Consider the following 17347-nt stretch of genomic DNA (forward strand, 5'->3'; position numbering starts at 1 on the left):
AGACAAAAATGCCAGACTGGAGTAATCACATTATAAAAGCAGAATTTCAAGATGGGGGGGGGGAATCAAAGCCCGCGGCCATAGCATGCTCCTGAGCGCCCCTGTAGGAGCCCCGCAGTGAAGGGGGCTTTGAGCCGGACCTAAGTGGATGCTGGCTGGAGACCATGCTGCACCCCGCCTCTACTGCCGTTTGGAGGAAGGTCAGGTTTGTGGGTGAAATGGGGATATGCTAATTTCCTGGACTTAGCGAGCTGGGGGAAGATCAACAGGCTGCAATCTGCAGAGGGACTCAAATTTCTCCCTGTGGGGTACAGAGGAAGGATTGTTTTGGTGCTGATGTGAGGCAAACTCATCGAGAATGATGTTACCGTAAACACAACCTTGGCCCCGGGGCCTGCTGCGGGCATTTCCGGGCAGCGGGGGGACCTTCTTCCCCGCTGGAGAGGTCTCAGTGTGAAGTTGGCCGACCAAGGAGAATCTGACGGGAAGGCTCATCCCTTTCTAAAGTAAACTAACTCGCACCCTTTGACTTTTGGTCAGGCGTTGTGCTGAGCTGGCCGCGGCCCTTCTCTGCAACACTTGACCGCCTGCCTCCAGGAGCCATGCCAACCGTGGATGACATCCTGGATCACGTAGGGGAATTTCATCTTTTCCAGAAACAAACGTTTTTCCTCTTAGCTCTGCTCTCTGCTACCTTCACCCCCATCTACGTGGGCATCGTCTTCCTGGGCTTTGCCCCCAGCCACCACTGCCGGAGCCCCGGGGTGTCTGAGCTGAGCCAGCGATGCGGCTGGAGCCCAGCGGAGGAGCTAAACTATACCGTGCCCGGCCTGGGGGCTGCGGACGAGGCCTTCCTCCGCCAGTGCATGCAGTATGAGGTGGATTGGAACCAGAGCACCCTCAGCTGCGTGGACCCCCTGGCCAGCCTGGCTGTCAACAGGAGCCACCTGCCACTTGTCCCCTGTCAGCATGGCTGGGTGTATGACACTCGTGGCTCCTCCATCGTCACTGAGGTAAGTGAGGACTCAGAGCCAAATGCAAACCATTGAGCTTTCCTGAAGGAAGGGTCCAGGAAAGGCCTGGATTCCACAACTGTGCGCAGACATGGTCCTTGGCTCCGCGTCTGCACAGTCCTGGTTTCCGAGTGAAAGCTGCAGCCCCTAATGTGTTTGGAGTACGCGTGGATTAGTTGGAACTTCCTCACATTCTGATGAGAATGATTTTAGTTTTCGCAAGTCTCAGCAGGACTCCAGCACAGGTTGCCAGGGAGTATTTCCAATCTCCCTCTTTTTCAGCAGCCCCACGGCTCCCTCTGTTCGGTCACCCGCGAATGACACCTGGAAGCAGGTGGCGCCCAGCTGAACCATGATTTAGTGTGTGAGGAGATGAGCTTTTCTCTTGGTGGCTTTTTTTTTCCCCCTAATTTGCTCAAAGTGGCCGAGTGATCTCAGCAAAATCTAATTGTGAAGCCTGGTTCCAGCAAGAGAAAAGGTGGAGGCAGAGCAGAATGGGAAAGTGAAATTGTCCAGTTGTCCAGCTCAGCTGGAGAAGGCTGTGCGTGTACTGTGGAGAGCTCCCAGGTGGACCGGTATTTGGGAGAGAGAAGGCTGGTTGGAAAGATCTGGAGAAGTACCAGGTAGGGCAGAGGCTCAGGGCTCGATACCGTGCAACTCTAGGAGGCTCCACAGTGTGGCTAACTCCCCTCCGGCAGAGAGGAGGAAACCAACGGAGACCCAGAGCAAAGTTCTGCACCCAGGCCCAGGGCGAGTGGCAGAGGGTTAGTCTAGATGAGTCTCAGGACGTCCAGGCCAGCGCCTGTTCACCCCAACCCTGCCTCCTCCTCCAAATAAAAGCAAATGCGACAGCCACTAGCAGGACCCATTGAATCCCCCTATTACTAAAAGGGCAGTTAAGAGATGCTCACTGCACAGTCTCCTGCTGGCTGCTTGAGTATCCTGCCCACACACCTATTGACCTGGGTGTTAAAATTTAAAGGAAAATGGACTCATCTGTAAGTGGAGTAGTTAGCCACTTCAGCTGATGTGGTGAGCGATCCGGTTGAACCAAATGACATACCATCAGATGGGAGGCTACGTGGATTCGGGGCCAGTCTTTGGTGGCGTAAAGAAAGTTAACATGGCCAAGACCTAGCTTGGTTTTGTCACTTGGCCGCACCAGCTCAGTTCAAGGAAGGGTTAGCAAGCTCCATGGCTGAGCTCTGTCTCTCAGGATCTAACCGGGTTCTGTTTTCCTTCCCCCTGGCTTGGAACACGTCGCACCTCTGGACAGTTTAACCTCGTGTGTGCCAACTCCTGGATGCTGGACTTGTTCCAGTCGGCAGTGAACGTAGGGTTTTTTGTCGGTTCCATGGGTATCGGCTACCTGGCAGACAGGTAGGTGAAGCACCTGTGGGCCACTCAGGTCCCATGGGTCCAGATAACCCTGGGCTCCCCGGGGCTGCTGGAATCCTTCCTCTCCCCAACACCAGGCCACTCGCTACCTCCTGCCTGGTGTGGTTGTTGGTATGATCTTAAGTCTCTTTTGCTGTGCTGTTGACAGTAACGACTCACGTCTGCATTCTCAGATTCTCTGGGGTCAGAGAGGGATGCGTCCTCACCAGGCAGCACTGTTTCCTGCCAGGTGTCCAGCAGTTCAGTTATTCTCTCTAGAAGAGAGAGCAACAAATGATTTCATCCCTTTTGTAATTGCCAGCTCATTCTTTGGCCTCATCGCCCCCCACCTTCACGAGCCTTCAGGCTGTGAGCTCTGACCCATCCTGCTCTGTCTCCTTCACCAAGCGCCACCGCGCCAGGCCCGTCTGCAATCTCCCCACTGCCTCTCGGATCCTGGGATTACTGAACTGGGTCCCTGGGGCCAGATGGGGCTCAAAGCATGGGACCTAAGACATGGCTAATGTTATGAAAGGGATGTGGAGTCTGTCTACACTGGGAGAGGTGCAGAAATTCCACCACGTCTCAGTCGCTGGAGAGAGTCGAGGAAGGGCCTCTTACACCAGACGTCCTCAGAGGACTCTGGGGTTCTGTGTCCCTGTGTTCAGTACTCGCACGGGCCCAGCTGTCCCTGTGCCTCTTATTCACCCCTCGTTTCGGGGTCCCACGCTCACTGTGCTGCAGGTTCTCACATTGTGCACCTTTGCTCTCTTGATGTCCAAAGTGATGTATTTAGGGGTCCTCAAAAGGGAAAAGAGTGGGATCGTTTGCTTTGTCCTGGATGAACACTTAGACAACTTGGCTCCAGGGTCAAAGGTGCAATAGCCATGTTCCTGACTGTGCACTGAGTGTTTTCCAGTGCCGTGTCCTGAACTCAAGGTTTTGAACAGGATCATCTACTAAGACAGTGAATACTGAATAAGTACAGGCTACACGTATATAGTTACACATAAAATAAAGCTATATGTAAGTCTCAAATCAGTGGGGAGTACACTTGTGCTCACTGCCCCACATTGCCCTATCCATCTCTGATCCAGCCCCGACCTGTGAGCACAACATGAAACATAAGCAGAATGCCTTCTCTGATTCCTGCTATTGTCAGGCTGGATTAGAGCTTGTCAGCCTGCTAAAGATACATGGGACAGCTTAATGACTTTACAAGGGCCCGGGGCGACCTGGCAGCAGGAGAGAGGAGGATGCAGAGGAGGAGAGAGCCAGCGGGCAGCTGCAGCCGTCACAGCAGGTTCATAACCGCTGGGAGTCTTCCTGGCTTGCTGGGGGAGGCCTGGTGGGAGGAGGAGGGGAGTTCGTTTTTATTTCTGTTGGCACAGAACGGGGACCAGCTGTTTGGAGATGCTCATTCAGTCAAGATGGACACATTGATGAGAGAGGCCCAGGGTCCAGTCTTGCTGCCCTGGGAAGCTGGCCACACTGCTCAGCGCTCTCCCCTCCCCTCCTGCATGGCCAGGTGGAGGCACCGACAGCCACCTACGGGGAAGGATGTGAACACACAGGTGACATCCTCACCCGGTGGGCTGAAGACAGGAGTTAGTTATTCTCATCCCACGGGAGGAGTGGGAGGAGATTCCCACTCCCTCCCCACGGGCACTCGTGAGTCACAGTTCTGTCAATCACCCTCCTCCTTACATGACCTCATCGCTCTGCTCCTGGGGTGGAAATCTCTGGAAAGCTGGTAACTCACTGATTTTCCCCGAAAGGCTGTATACACGCCTCTCTTCTTCTTCCTAAGCTTTATTGAGTTTTGATGGCACTTGCCCCTTCTGTGTCATGGGTGCGAGGGCAAAGGGGGACCCAAAGCAGTAAGAGAACCCCCACAGGCCTCGGAAAAAACCAAGCCATTTATCTTTTGCTTACTTAATACCCATAAGTTCAAGGGCCAAGAATCTCATAGAGACCTAGTTTATCTACAGATCAAATCGACATTAAATAAAATATGTTGTCTTCCACACACATAAAACATGAATATGCCTTAATAACTGACTAGGGTGTCTTTTAGAAAAAAACAGAAAGACATTCATGAAAAGGATGTAAATAAGAATTCTGGGGGAAAAAAGGAGGAGGGAGGAAGGGAAGAAAGGACTATCGCATCTCACAGCAAGTTGGCTTTTCAGGGTTCAGCTTTGCAAAAGAGAGAAGGCATATGTCAGAGAATTTGAAAATGAACCTTTCCTAAGCTGAATAACTTGTTTCTTCACCCATAACCTCCTAAGGCAGGATTTGAGGATCACCTGACACATGAAAAAGGAGTCCCACCTCAATGCCAGGTTTTCTACTCAGTGACAATAAGGAGAACCAGGTTTAGAGCCAGGCTTGACGGTGTTTAACAGGTGACTCTCTGAGGGGGAGTTCGGGCCTTTTCAGGCTACCAAAGTGAGGTCACTGGACGCAGGTGGCCATAAATGTGCACTGTTCCATAGCATTTCCACCACATAGGCACAGCATCCTGGTGAGCATAGATGGTCACATACAGCAAAATAATTAGGAAGCAATGTTTTGCATGTTTACTACTTTTTTTTGGTACCAGAGATTGAGCCCAGGGGTGCTTAACCCCTGAGGCACATCCCTAGCCCCCTTTTTAATATTTTATTAGGACAGGATCTCGCTGTGTTGCTTAGGGCCTTGCTAAATTGCTGAGGCTGGGTTTGAACTTGCGATCTTCCTGCCTCAGCCTCCTGAGTGGCTGGGATTACAGGTGTGTACCACTGTGCCTGGCTTTTGTTTTGTTTTGTTTTGTTTTTAAGTTAACTTATTTAGTTGTTAGTTTATCTCATCTAATTTTTGATCATGGCTGTGTTTCACAACTAGCTGCAAATTTTCTGACTTTGATGATCAGTTCTTGAGAATCAGCACCCTGCTGTCTGCATGTCCAGATCAAAGCAGAAGCCAAGTCCCAGTAGGTCCCTGTTAAACGTGCCCAATGTCCATGATCTCCCGAAGCATGTTCTAAACTAACTACTGTGTGCAAGTTTTATTGGAAATCCTCATTTGTAGGTTTCATTTAGGATCACAGCAGGATCTTGTTAGAATTCGGGTTCAGATCGGGTGGCCTGAGAGGCTGTGCCTTTAACCAGCTCCCACGGGATGCTGGTCCCCACTGTCCCCCTCATGCTGATATCCCTGAACCCAATCCTGAGAGGTAGGCAGCTGAGAGACTCACAGAGCTGGCGGTGTTGTGTCTAACCTTCTCTCTGGTTTTATCTTTTGGTTTTTCATAAAATCATTTAAGTGACGGCATCTGTGGGTGAGTCTCAAACCACTATCCCAGGTCTCCAACATTTCTTCTGGCCATGATTTATCTTTTAAAATAGCATTTAGTGGAATATATCCCCCAGTAAGTCTCTCTGCATCGCGGACTTGGCTTTCTTGCTTTGAGTCTTAGTGGTGAATATTCCCTCTCCTCTTATCTTGAGGTATTTGTGCAGTCACAGAAGCCTCACTGAGGTGTTTAATTTTGCACCTGAAGGAGCTAAGGAATGCCACCGCAGCAGGTGTCTGCAGATGATAAACTTGAGGGTGAAGGGAAGGCTGTGAGGTAGGAGAATGTGGGAAGAAAGGCAAAGGATTAACTGAGCCATGACTTTGGAAGGCTTTGAATTAAAGGCCAGGCCACGGGGTTATAGATTGACAGTGGAAAGCCACTGCTGGAAAGCCCGAAAAGGACACGGTCAAACAGAGTTTAAGAAGTTCAGGAGTTTATGGTGACTACCAATGAGACTGCTTGAACATTAAAGTTCAGAGTTAAAGCATTAACATTCTCAAATAGTTATTCAAGATGTTGTGGATTATTATTTGAAACAGTCACTGGAGCATAGTTGCCCATTAATAGAGCAGCAATTACAGAAGGGAATCTCTGCTACCATTAGCACGTGCAATCCTAATGACAAAAAAAAAAACACCCAGGCAGATGAAGTGGATCACAGACAACATTGTCTTCTAGGAAACAATTTTAAAACCCACCAACATTGAATTAGAGTGTCTTTTAGAACACAACCAAGAGGACATGATGAGAGTGTCACTGGGCCCCAGGTCAACTCTCAGACCGTCTCTATCAGCCCATTATTTGTTATATAGTGTAACACCTGAGGCTGAGGAACGTTATAAAGAAAGGAGACCCAGTTAGCTGACAATTCTGGCAGTTCACGGAGACAGCAGCAGCAACAGTGAGCTCTGGTGAGGACGGCAGGGTGCAGGGCACCGTGAGGGCAGGAATGTGCGTCAGAGGGAGCAATCACTTCACAAGCCAGAGAGCCAGGAGGGTGGCTCAGGAAGTGGGTCACTCTTACACAATGACACTCTCAGGAGACTAACTCAGGCTTCCCCGAGGACCACCTCCACGGGCAGTGCCTCCAGTGACCGCAGCACCTCCTGGCAGGCTCCGCTGCTTAGCGGTTCACTGACCTCCTCATGGCCACTCAGAAGCCCTGAATCCCTGGGGGATGAACCACATTCACACCAGGCTGCCATCCTTGCAAACAGCAGGGGGAAAGGCAGGGCATCTACCATGTCTCCCTTCACCCTCTTCAGCTGTCAGACGGAGAAATGGAGCCAGGTCGGATAATTCGCCCAACAGCGCAGTGAGAGGTGGGGCTGTGATTACACCCACTCGCGGGTTTGCCTCTCCAAGTCCCGAAGCTGGGGAAACCTGAGTCCCTCAAATAAAGTGAAGCCACCCCACCAGGGTGCTCCACAGAAGCCCTCGGGAACCTGGGGGGACCCAGGACCGTTTCCATGGAGACATGCAAAGACCACAAAACCCAGAGGCACAGCTGAACATGGGTGAGGGTGTGTCCTGCACATTGGAGTTTGTTTTTTTCCAAAGCAAAAACGTTCTTGGGTGGGCAGCTGGCAGAGACTGTTGGGGTAAAGGCCCCGCTCCCAGGATGATGATCAGCCTGGCTGGCCCTGTAGGCATTCAGCACTGGGTGGCCTGAAGAAGGAACACTGTCCGGCATCCCCACCACAGTGTCACTATGAAGAGCCCCCGGGTGAACGGGGCTCATTGTGCTTCAATTTTATACAAAGTCTCGCTGGAAAAACGTCCCGACCAGAGCTGAAATCAGGGATCCTCTTCATGACTCTGTCATTTAGACTTAGCCTCTGATTCTGGTGAGATTTCCATGACTTTCATGAGTCTTCTACCGCTTCCGTGAATCAGATTCAATCCGGTTCCCTCTGTTTTCCTCCCTGCAGATTTGGCCGTAAATCCTGCCTCCTCGGCACTATCCTCATCAACGCTCTCTCTGGGGTCCTCATGGCCATCGCCCCAACCTACACGTGGATGTTGCTGTTTCGCCTGATCCAAGGACTGGTCAGCAAAGCGGGCTGGTTAATAGGCTACATCCTGAGTAAGAATCTGTGGCACACAGGGCCTCTGTTCCAAAGTGTGGTGGGGAGGGCCAGGTGGGACCTGCACCCAGCTTCAAGACCATGTTGAGAGACTTTCCTTCTGTATCAAAAGAATGTTTTGACCCCTTCAGTGAACTCTGCATCCCCACTGTGAAAAGAAAACAAGGTCGAAGCAAGAGAAAATGTCATGCCACCCAGATTCCTGGGTGACTCTTGGAATTTTTTATTTCTGTGCCCTGGAGTGTTGTGCAGAGAGAAAACCTAGCCTGGCAGGCAAAGATGATGGGTGCTTTTGAGGTATGCAGCACTTTATTACTTTACAGACTTCCATTTGAGTTAGCCAGAATTATCCTCAATTCATATACAAGGAAACTGAGAATAAAAGTACCGGAGTGGACCTAAGTTACTCGAGAGGCCATTTGTAGATTCCGCAATATAATTTACATCCCACTCATTAGTAGCCAGAGTTCAGGTTAAGGTTCATGGGGCTTTAGGGCATATTTAAATTCTAATAACGGGACATCTTTATAGCAATAGTAAGAAAATCACCACCACAATTAGATCTTTGAAATTAGCCTCATGGTTACTTTTCCTTTGGCTACATTTAAATAGCATCTATTCAAAGTTAAAATGATAATAATAAAGCTCTCATTATACTCAAGAGAACTAGAATATCTCTGCTTGCACAGCTTTATCGAGTAAAGACAATTTGGGGAATAAGAGTAAGAGATGGTTTTTAATGCTATTCTGCCGGGGCAGGCATCTAATGAATGTTTGGTCAGTTAACATATGCAGTCGTTCAACCAGTGACTTGGTTTCTAGAACACACAATATGTGGAATTTGTGCAAATGTAAATTTCAGCAAATCCTCCCATTGATTTCTCCTCCAGTCCCTCTCAATGTCCTTGATGTACACTCTGTTACTCCACCTCTCCCTGCCCATCTCCCCCCAAACTCATCTATTCCCCCAACCACCTTATTGACACCCTCAAGCATCACTTTGTTGAACTTTTTAAAAATAGTTTGGATAATTTGCCATAATTTGTAGGAATATTTAGGGGCATTTCTGTTTGGTTTATAAATGGTTGAAATCTTTGACATATTTGTCAAACATGTAAAGCAAAAACGTGGCTTGTGGGACATCCAGAACTTGAGTTCCACTAAGACCATATAAACCAGCCCTCCCTGACCCCAAGCACAGGACCTCACTGGTCCGCCTGATGTAGTCCCGGGAAGATAAGGCCACTGTGCCACCACATGCAGGAGCCAGGTGCTGGTGAGTTTGCTCTCGGAGAACAAGAAGCCCTGGTGTGTGGCGCTTTCCAAGTTCCAAAGTGTAAACCTTCCATGGGGCTGATTTCAAGATAACAAGACTAAATGACCACTTTGCAAATTTCCTGAAAATTGAAAAATAATTTCTTACATGTTAGCACTGGCTGTCTCCAGCCCACTGCTGGGTTTCCAAGTCACTTATGCTAAGAAGCAGGGCTGCCAAGAAAGTGCTTAACCCTGGAGAAAACCAGTTACGTTCAGGTGTTCATGTACCAAAAATCATCTACAGCCCAAAGTCAACTTCTGATCCACTTATTCAGATCATTTATCGCCACCTTCTTATTCTAGATCAAAATTTTGCATTTGTCTGAAATACAATTGCATTTGTCCTTGAAATCATTCTATAAATCAATCATTTTTGCTCATATTGGTAGGTCTTAATTTTACCTAAAGATGTTGAGTTACAAATTTTCTATTAATTAATACAATAGCAATCATAAGGAAATAAACCACAGGAATCATGTAAAAGAGGGCTGCATGGAAAATTCTAGAATGGGGGGATGGCGTTTTCCTTTCTTTTGAGTTGCACATCCCACTGTACTGACAGCCCTGATGCACTGCATCTCGTTGACCATTGGATTCTCTCTGCAGTTACAGAATTTGTCGGGCTCAGCTATCGGAGAACAGTTGGGATTTTTTACCAAGTGTCCTTTACCGTGGGGCTCCTGGTGCTAGCGGGGGTGGCGTACGCCCTTCCTCACTGGAGGTGGCTGCAGTTCGCGGTTACTCTGCCCAACTTCTGCTTCCTGCTCTATTACTGGTAAGTCTGTTTGGAACAAAAAAAAGGAGATGGGTTGAAATAATTTATTTTGTTGACCTGGCTTCTGAATTCCAAGGTTTCTTTCACCCTGCAGGCCTATCTCACAGGAAGCCCGTCTCCCTCTGTCCCTGGTCTCCCTGGGTTCATGTCAACCCTGGTTTTAGCTCTGAATCCACCCTTATTTTCCTATTCCACTAGGAAGCCTCATTTCTTGCCTGGACACTTTCCCAGCTGTTCTTCTTGACATTGGCTTTACTGTCCTTGATCCTTTATCAAACAGCAACTTAAAATTCCATCTTCATGTCACTCCATTGCTTAGAACCCCCCTCTGCAGCCCCAAGAATGGACACCTAATGTGTTAGCAGGAAGGCCCACTTCTTGCCCAGCTTCGGCCTCCTTGGAGGCACGTCTTGCCATGTGCACCAACAGCATTAAGCTGAACTTATTTACAAGTCTACAAACTCCATGGTGGGGCTGCATTTTGGAAAGATTGTTCAGGATGCAGAGAAAACAGAGAAAACAGGTCTCACGGGGAAGAATGGACGCAGGAGGTCCTCTAGAGGTCAGGGCAACAATCTGCATAGAGGGCCTGGGTGGAGGCAGGGGGAGGTAGGGAGAGGAAAACATAGAACCAGTTCTAACAAGGTGACAAAGGCAGAGCTTGGGGCAGACGGCATGTGGCAGTCTAGAGACAGGAGGTGTGCAGTGGACGCCCCAGTGTAGGCTGGCACCTGCGTGTTGGTGGTGTATCCTGGTGTCTCCCATAGTTGCCTAAGATGAGGGATGAGGACCGGAAGGAGGAACAGGTGGGAGGGAATGGGTTGAGCTTCGGACATGCCAAATCTGAGGTGGTAAAGGACGTCACATGCAGATGCACAGGGGCCAGGGAAATGTAACCATCTGAGTCTGAGTAAAATTCAAGTATCTTTTCATTGCTAACGGCACAGATAAGGTCACTCAGGAAATGAAGAGAGTTGGGAGAGGAAGGGGATTGGGCCAGAACCCGAGAAAGCACCAAGTCTTGGCAGCCAGGCCAAGAAAGAGGAGCCAGACCAAGGAAGAGCAAGGCAGCACCTTCACAGGGACCTGGCCACAGTCTCCGCCCACCCCCCCCACCTCCCCTGGCCACTGCCGAGGCCTGGTGGGGCCTCCTCCCCACTTGGGAAGCCAAGCCTGCAGCTCTGTGACCTTGCTCCTTGCTGCTGCCGGTGTCAACAGGTGACTGGCTGGTGCATTACTTGGCTGGCCCGACCTGCAGTCAGCTCTGAGGTCAGGTAACTCGGGAGCCCCGTGGTCAGTCTTCTGTCCCAGATCAAACTCCCACGGTAAGGCCCTGTGCATGACTTTCCAGTCTTTGTCTGAACATGAATAACCCTGTTTTGTCATCAAACAAGCCACTTTACCGTAGAATTGATCCAAAGTTCATGTTCAGGAGAATTTGGATTAAGCCAGGATTCCCCCTCCTATGATATTTTCTCAGTGGTCCTAATTTCCCAAAATATTGCTTTAATTTCTGCTCTATCTGGCAGGTCTCTAACTATCGGGGTTAACTCTACCAGAACTTCCACCTGGAAGGCTGTTGGGGTTCCTGCACTCTGGGGTTCCCTACCTCCTGGTCCCCCAGTTCAGGCAACAGCTGGCCAAGCTGACCCTGGGCTTCCTGAAGGGTGAGATGTGGAGCTGCTCATGAGCACCAGGCGGCATCTAGAAAAACAGCCCTGCAGTGTCATAGCGTGAATCGTGGGTTCTGAGGCTGAGTATGCCACACTCCTGCTCCTGACCCTGAGCCTCCAGCCAAAAAGAGGTGCCCTGGCTCCTCCTCCTCCAGTGGCACTGCCACAGAAACATCCGTCCCAGGTCCCCTGGAGCCTGCCCCTCAGAGCACTGAGCAGCCATCCAGCCAGGGCTACCCTTGTGCCACACGCACTGGGAGAAGAGCCCTGACCTCAGGCACTTCCCCGTCCCTGGGGGAATCAGCTGCTGGAATGATGTATTACTCATGTAGGACACATCCCGCACACACTCACACACTCACACACACACACACACACACACACACACTCACATACTCACACACTCACACACTCACACACACATCTGGAATGATGTATTACTCATGTAGGACACATCCCACACACACTCACACACTCACACACACATCTGGAATGATGTATTACTCATGTAGGACACATCCCACACACACACACACACTCACACACACACACACACACACACACACTCACACACACATCTGGAATGATGTATTACTTATGTAGGACACATCCCACACACACTCACACACTCACACACTCACACACACACACACACACACACTCACACACACATCTGGAATGATTTTTACTCATGTAGGACACATTCCACACACACTCACACACTCACACACACACACACACTCACACACTCACACACACATCTGGAATAATGTATTACTTATGTAGGACACATCCCACACACACTCACACACACATCTGGAATGATGTATTACTTATGTAGGACACATCCCACACACACTCACACATACTCATGCACACTCAGACACACACTCACACACTCATACACACATACACACACACTCACACACTCACACACACACACACTCACACACACATACACACACACTCACACACTCACACACACACACATCTGGAATGATGTATTATTTATATAGGTCACATCCCGCACACAAACACACACACACACTCACACACACACACTCACACACTCACACACACATCTGGAATGATGTATTACTTATGTAGGACACATCCCACACACACACACACTCACACACACTCACACACTCACACACATACTTATACACTCACACACACATCTGGAATGATGTATTATTTATATAGGTCACATCACACTCACACACACACACATCTGGAATGATGTATTATTTCTATAAGCCACATCACAAACATCACAAACACACACACACTCACACTCATACACACACTCGCACACACACACTCTCTCAAACACACACACATACACACACTCACACTTGCTTTCCCCAGGAGGCTTTGCATACTTCCACTCTCCACCCTCTGATCCTTCTGACAGTTCTCAGACTTTTACAAAAAGCTTGGGGACACCTGAAGCGGCAGCCTGAAGGCCCCTGGTGAAGGCTGATTACAAGTCAGCTCTTGAGGAAGGAGAGAATCAAACACCTGCTGCAGGTCTTTATCTCCTTTCTAGATCCAGCTGAAACCCGCTGGTAAGATCCTCCCAGATACCCCACTATGCAGTTGGGGGCCGGCCAGCTAAGGTCTCCCCTCCACTGACATTGTGCTCTAGGTGCATACCTGAGTCTCCAAGGTGGCTGATCTCCCAGAACAAGAACGCCAAAGCCATGAGGATCATTAAGTACATTGCAAAGAAAAATGGAAAATCAATGCCAGCCTCTATCCAGGTAAGTTTGGGTCTAAGTTGTCCAATCAGGGGGCAGTGAAAAGGGAGGGTTTGAGAAACTGGGCCCATTAGCAATAGAAATGAGGAGCCTTGGAGGGGTCCACCAGCATGCACTTGGGCCTGCTTACAGGAAATGCAATAGAATATTTCATGCATGAGAGGAGAGCATCCAGGGAGAACACTTGAGACAGATCCAAGCAAATTCACAAGGAATGAGAAATCATACAAAAATCAACCAAGGAGCTTCTACCTTGTGTAACTCACAGCGTTGCTGGTCACTATCCTGCTCACTCGCACACCCCGCATCCCCAGGCAGATTCCTGGGTCCATAAAGCAGTCCTTTGAGCACAAAAAATATCTTGGATACAAATTGTTTCCAAACATTTGAAGCAAACCCCTGTATTCTTAAACAGAATCCAGTTACCAAGGAATCCACTTGTTTCAGGGCTGGCAAGGAAAGGCCCTTTACCTTTTATTTGGTACCTGGAGGGGGAAGAAACAACTCTAAAGTGCAAGAATAATCCATTGGTTCCCAACCAGTAGCCAGCTCACAGTATCTGCTGTCCACAGGTTGTCCCCAGAGCTGGGACAGTCCACCGGGGCCACACCTTTTAAGGGAGGTGCCCTTGGCCATCAATAGATCTCATCACTTTGGACTCAAACCTTTTCATCTGACAGGGACTAGAGGAGAGAAAGTAAAGTGCATTAGGAAATGATGTTGGCACAAGAGTGAATCCCTCTGGATGAGGATCTAGATAGGCCACCTGGAAGGAGCTCAGACTTCCACAAAGTCTAGGGTGGAACTTGCAGGTGCAGACGACTTTTTCCTTCTCTTCGTCCCTGTTCCTGGGTGGTGGAAATGCATCTTCTTTTCCACTAATGACCAGGTGGCACTAACTCTTAGGTTTTAGATTCTTTTAGCGACTGACCTGGGTGTCAGTCACAGGGAGTCACTGTCCCACCAGAGATGGCGTTCAGACCCTGGCGACCATCTGGTAACCGCCAGTCTTGCTCATGCACTCTTCTCTCACAGGCTGTCGCATCCCTTTGGGAGGGAGGCAGTGGAAGGGAGAGTCCCTGCTCCGCCACCTAGTGACCGCGTTCTTCCAGAGTCGAACTTGTCATGTACTAACTGCACCCTGTGTGCAGTCACCTGGGGACTTGTGAAAATGCACATCCCCATCCATCTCTTGTTACTTTATTACTTTTGTTCCATATTTTTAATGGTGCATTACAGTCGTACGTAGTGGTAGGGTTCGTTGTCACATGTTCATGCATGCACACAATGGAACAATATAATTTGGCCCATATCATTCCCCACATTTCGTTTTTCCCTTCCCCCCTTCCTCTCCTTTATTGCTTTCTTCTACTCTACTGATCACCCTTCAATTTTCATAAGACCCTCCCCCCCCACATCTTTCTTCTACCTTCTCCTCTCTATCTTCCCTCGTAGGACCCTCAACCTTCTAAGTTTGGCTGATTTTGTTTAACATTGTGTTCTCAAATTCCATCCATTTTTCTGCAAATGACATAATTTCATTTTTCTTTTTGGCTGAATAACCCTCCATTGTGCATAGACCACACCGTCTGTGTCCACTTGTCAGTTGATGGACATGTCGGCTGGTTCCATAGTGTAGATCTTTTATTTCTAAGAAACTCCAGCTAGTGCTGATGCTGGTCTGAGTGTAAAGGTCCCAGAGAGACTTGAACCTCCTGCCTAACAGGCCCAGAGGGGTCCAGATGGGTGACCAGTTGCTTCACCCTCAGCCCTGAGGGTCACGGGCCTAGGCCTTGGCAATACCCCAGGATGCCTTTCAAATGATGTCACTTTAAATATGCACCATGATTTGCCTAACTTCTCCGTATTCCTTATGTATTCCTCTTCCATAAAATGGGTGGAAATTAGGCCCTAACTTCAGGGTCTTTATAAAGACTACATCAAAGTAAGAAGTTCTTAGAGTAGGACTGGGGCCATGGTGGACACAGGAAGTGTGGGTATTGTGGTTACTTCTCCCTGGGACAGGGACCCTGTCATTAAACAGAGGAAGCCAATTTTATTGTTCATTTGCTTAGAGCCTGAGAGCCGAGGAGGAAGTGGGTGAGAAGCTGAATCCCTCCTTTCTTGACTTGGTCAGAACCCCTCAGATAAGAAAGCATACTTTGATCTTAATGTACAACTGGTAAGACATTTTTCTTTGTTGTTTTTGCTTTAAAATTCCCATAAATGCATTGAATCACAGTCACCATTGGGGCGGGAACAAGAACACCTGCAAAACATGACCTCATCCGGTGTAGCACTGAAGGGGGCAGGGACGTGTGGCTCATGGAGAGGTTTCCCTGATAACACTGTTCTCACCAAAGCTGACGTGGGCTTCCAGGGCTTAGCAAGGTCTGCTTGGCCTCGACCTTGGCCGTTCATTAGCATCTCCGGGGAGTTAGGAGATGCCACTGCAGACCCTCGTCTTTAGAAACTGGTTTAAATGGTCTGGGGTAGTGCCCAGTGGCCAAGGGTTCTTAAATTCTCCAGGTGATTCTAACACTTGCCAACCTGAGCCCAGCTGGTGTAAGAGAACTGCAGAGGGGTGTGGACCTCTGCAGGAGTCCAGGGCTGGCAAGCAAAGAGACATTTCTTTTTTTCTTTTTGCTCCTGGAGAAAAAAAAATGAATGAACTTATGAACAAGAATAATCCAGGGGTTCCACAGTCCCCTTACTCGGACGAGGCCCTGTTGGCCACCCACCGGCTGCTCAGGGCTGCGGGCCGGGCCTTTATTAGAAAGGCGCTCAGAGCATGGAGACCTGCAGCAGCCCTGCAGACTCATCAGCAGTGACGAAGGCAAAGCTGGACAGGAAAGGCGGCTTGGCGATCAGGCCTCCTCCGCCTTCCTTCCCTTTCTGACCTTTCACCCCCCCATCCCCCCTGTGTTTCCATTACATGAGACGGCTGTTTCAAGTCATCAAAACTAGAACCCTAGGCCAGAAGAGAAATCCTGGGGTCAGGAGGGGTGCCCCTTTGGTCTTCTGTGTCTTGAGGCTTGAATTAAGTAGTCACTCCTCTTGGTCCCAACTGCTTTCCAAGACCACAAAGAGGACGGAGCCACAGCCACTAATGACCCCAGACAGTTTTGCTAGTAAATCGCTCGGCTCAGACACCCTTGGCGCTCACAGGGGCCATCCCAATGCTTCCCTTTTCCTTGTCCCCTGGTCACCGCCAGCACTGAGGCAGGCCCACTGGTGTCGGGGAGATGGGATGGAGGGAAAGGCTCCCTGCCATCCACTCCGGTTCCTGCAGAAGCCCCTCCTTTCTGGGGTGTGTGTGGTGCTCCGCTTGACTCTGGCTCTCCCCTCTGCCCAGGTTCACGAGCTCTGTTCTCTACCAGGGCCTTATCATGCACATGGGCCTCGCAGGGGACAATGTCTACCTGGATTTCTTCTACTCTGCTCTTGTTGAATTCCCAGCGGCCTTCATCATCATCCTCACCATTGACCGCATCGGTCGCCGATATCCTTGGGCTGTGTCAAACATGGTGGCAGGGGTGGCCTGTCTAGCTTCCATTTTTATCCCTGAGGGTAAGTTTCAGGACAACCTGGGGGCTTGTCCCCAAGGCCTTAAGAGGGAGGGTCAAAACCCTGTGATAGGAAGTCCATGTACTTTATCTCACATCTATTTGGAAAGACAAAGGGAATACTCAGAACCTTTCTGAGCAAACCCATATGGCTAACCTGCTCTTAAGAGTGATGTGCAGTGTTTATACCAGCACAATTCACAGCAGTCAATCCATGGAGCCAACCTAGGTGTCCTTCAACAGATGATTGGGTAAAGAAAGTGTAGTTATATATACACAATGGAGCATGACTCAGCCATAAAGAAGAATGAAATTATGGCATTTGCCAATAAATAGGTGGAGATGATCATGCTGAGTGAAATAAGCCAATCCCCAAAAACCAAAGGCCAAATGTTTTCTCTGATATGAAAAAACTAGTCCAAAGTAAGGAGGTAAA

The 17347-nt window shown here is 49.3% G+C and overlaps 1 protein-coding gene across 2 annotated transcripts in view; it reads left to right on the forward strand.

The window, feature by feature from the left end:
• Positions 1-355: 355 nt before the first annotated feature.
• Positions 356-17347, forward strand: part of Slc22a2 (solute carrier family 22 member 2) — a 33838-nt gene continuing 16846 nt past the window's right edge. Inside the window, exons 1-7 of one of the 2 annotated variants that reach the window (XM_078018795.1) lie at positions 356-1013; positions 2290-2393; positions 7662-7816; positions 9741-9909; positions 13234-13348; positions 15421-15527; positions 16701-16915. In XM_078018795.1, coding sequence (XP_077874921.1) covers positions 603-1013; positions 2290-2393; positions 7662-7816; positions 9741-9909; positions 13234-13348; positions 15421-15527; positions 16701-16915 — 1276 coding nt within the window. In that variant the 5' untranslated portion in view covers positions 356-602. The remainder of the gene's footprint in view (positions 1014-2289; positions 2394-7661; positions 7817-9740; positions 9910-13233; positions 13349-15420; positions 15528-16700; positions 16916-17347) is intronic. The other variant, XM_005321425.4, reaches the window with a different exon arrangement.

Source organism: Ictidomys tridecemlineatus, chromosome 8 (genome assembly GCF_052094955.1).
Source record: "Ictidomys tridecemlineatus isolate mIctTri1 chromosome 8, mIctTri1.hap1, whole genome shotgun sequence".
Taxonomy (NCBI): domain Eukaryota; kingdom Metazoa; phylum Chordata; class Mammalia; order Rodentia; family Sciuridae; genus Ictidomys; species Ictidomys tridecemlineatus.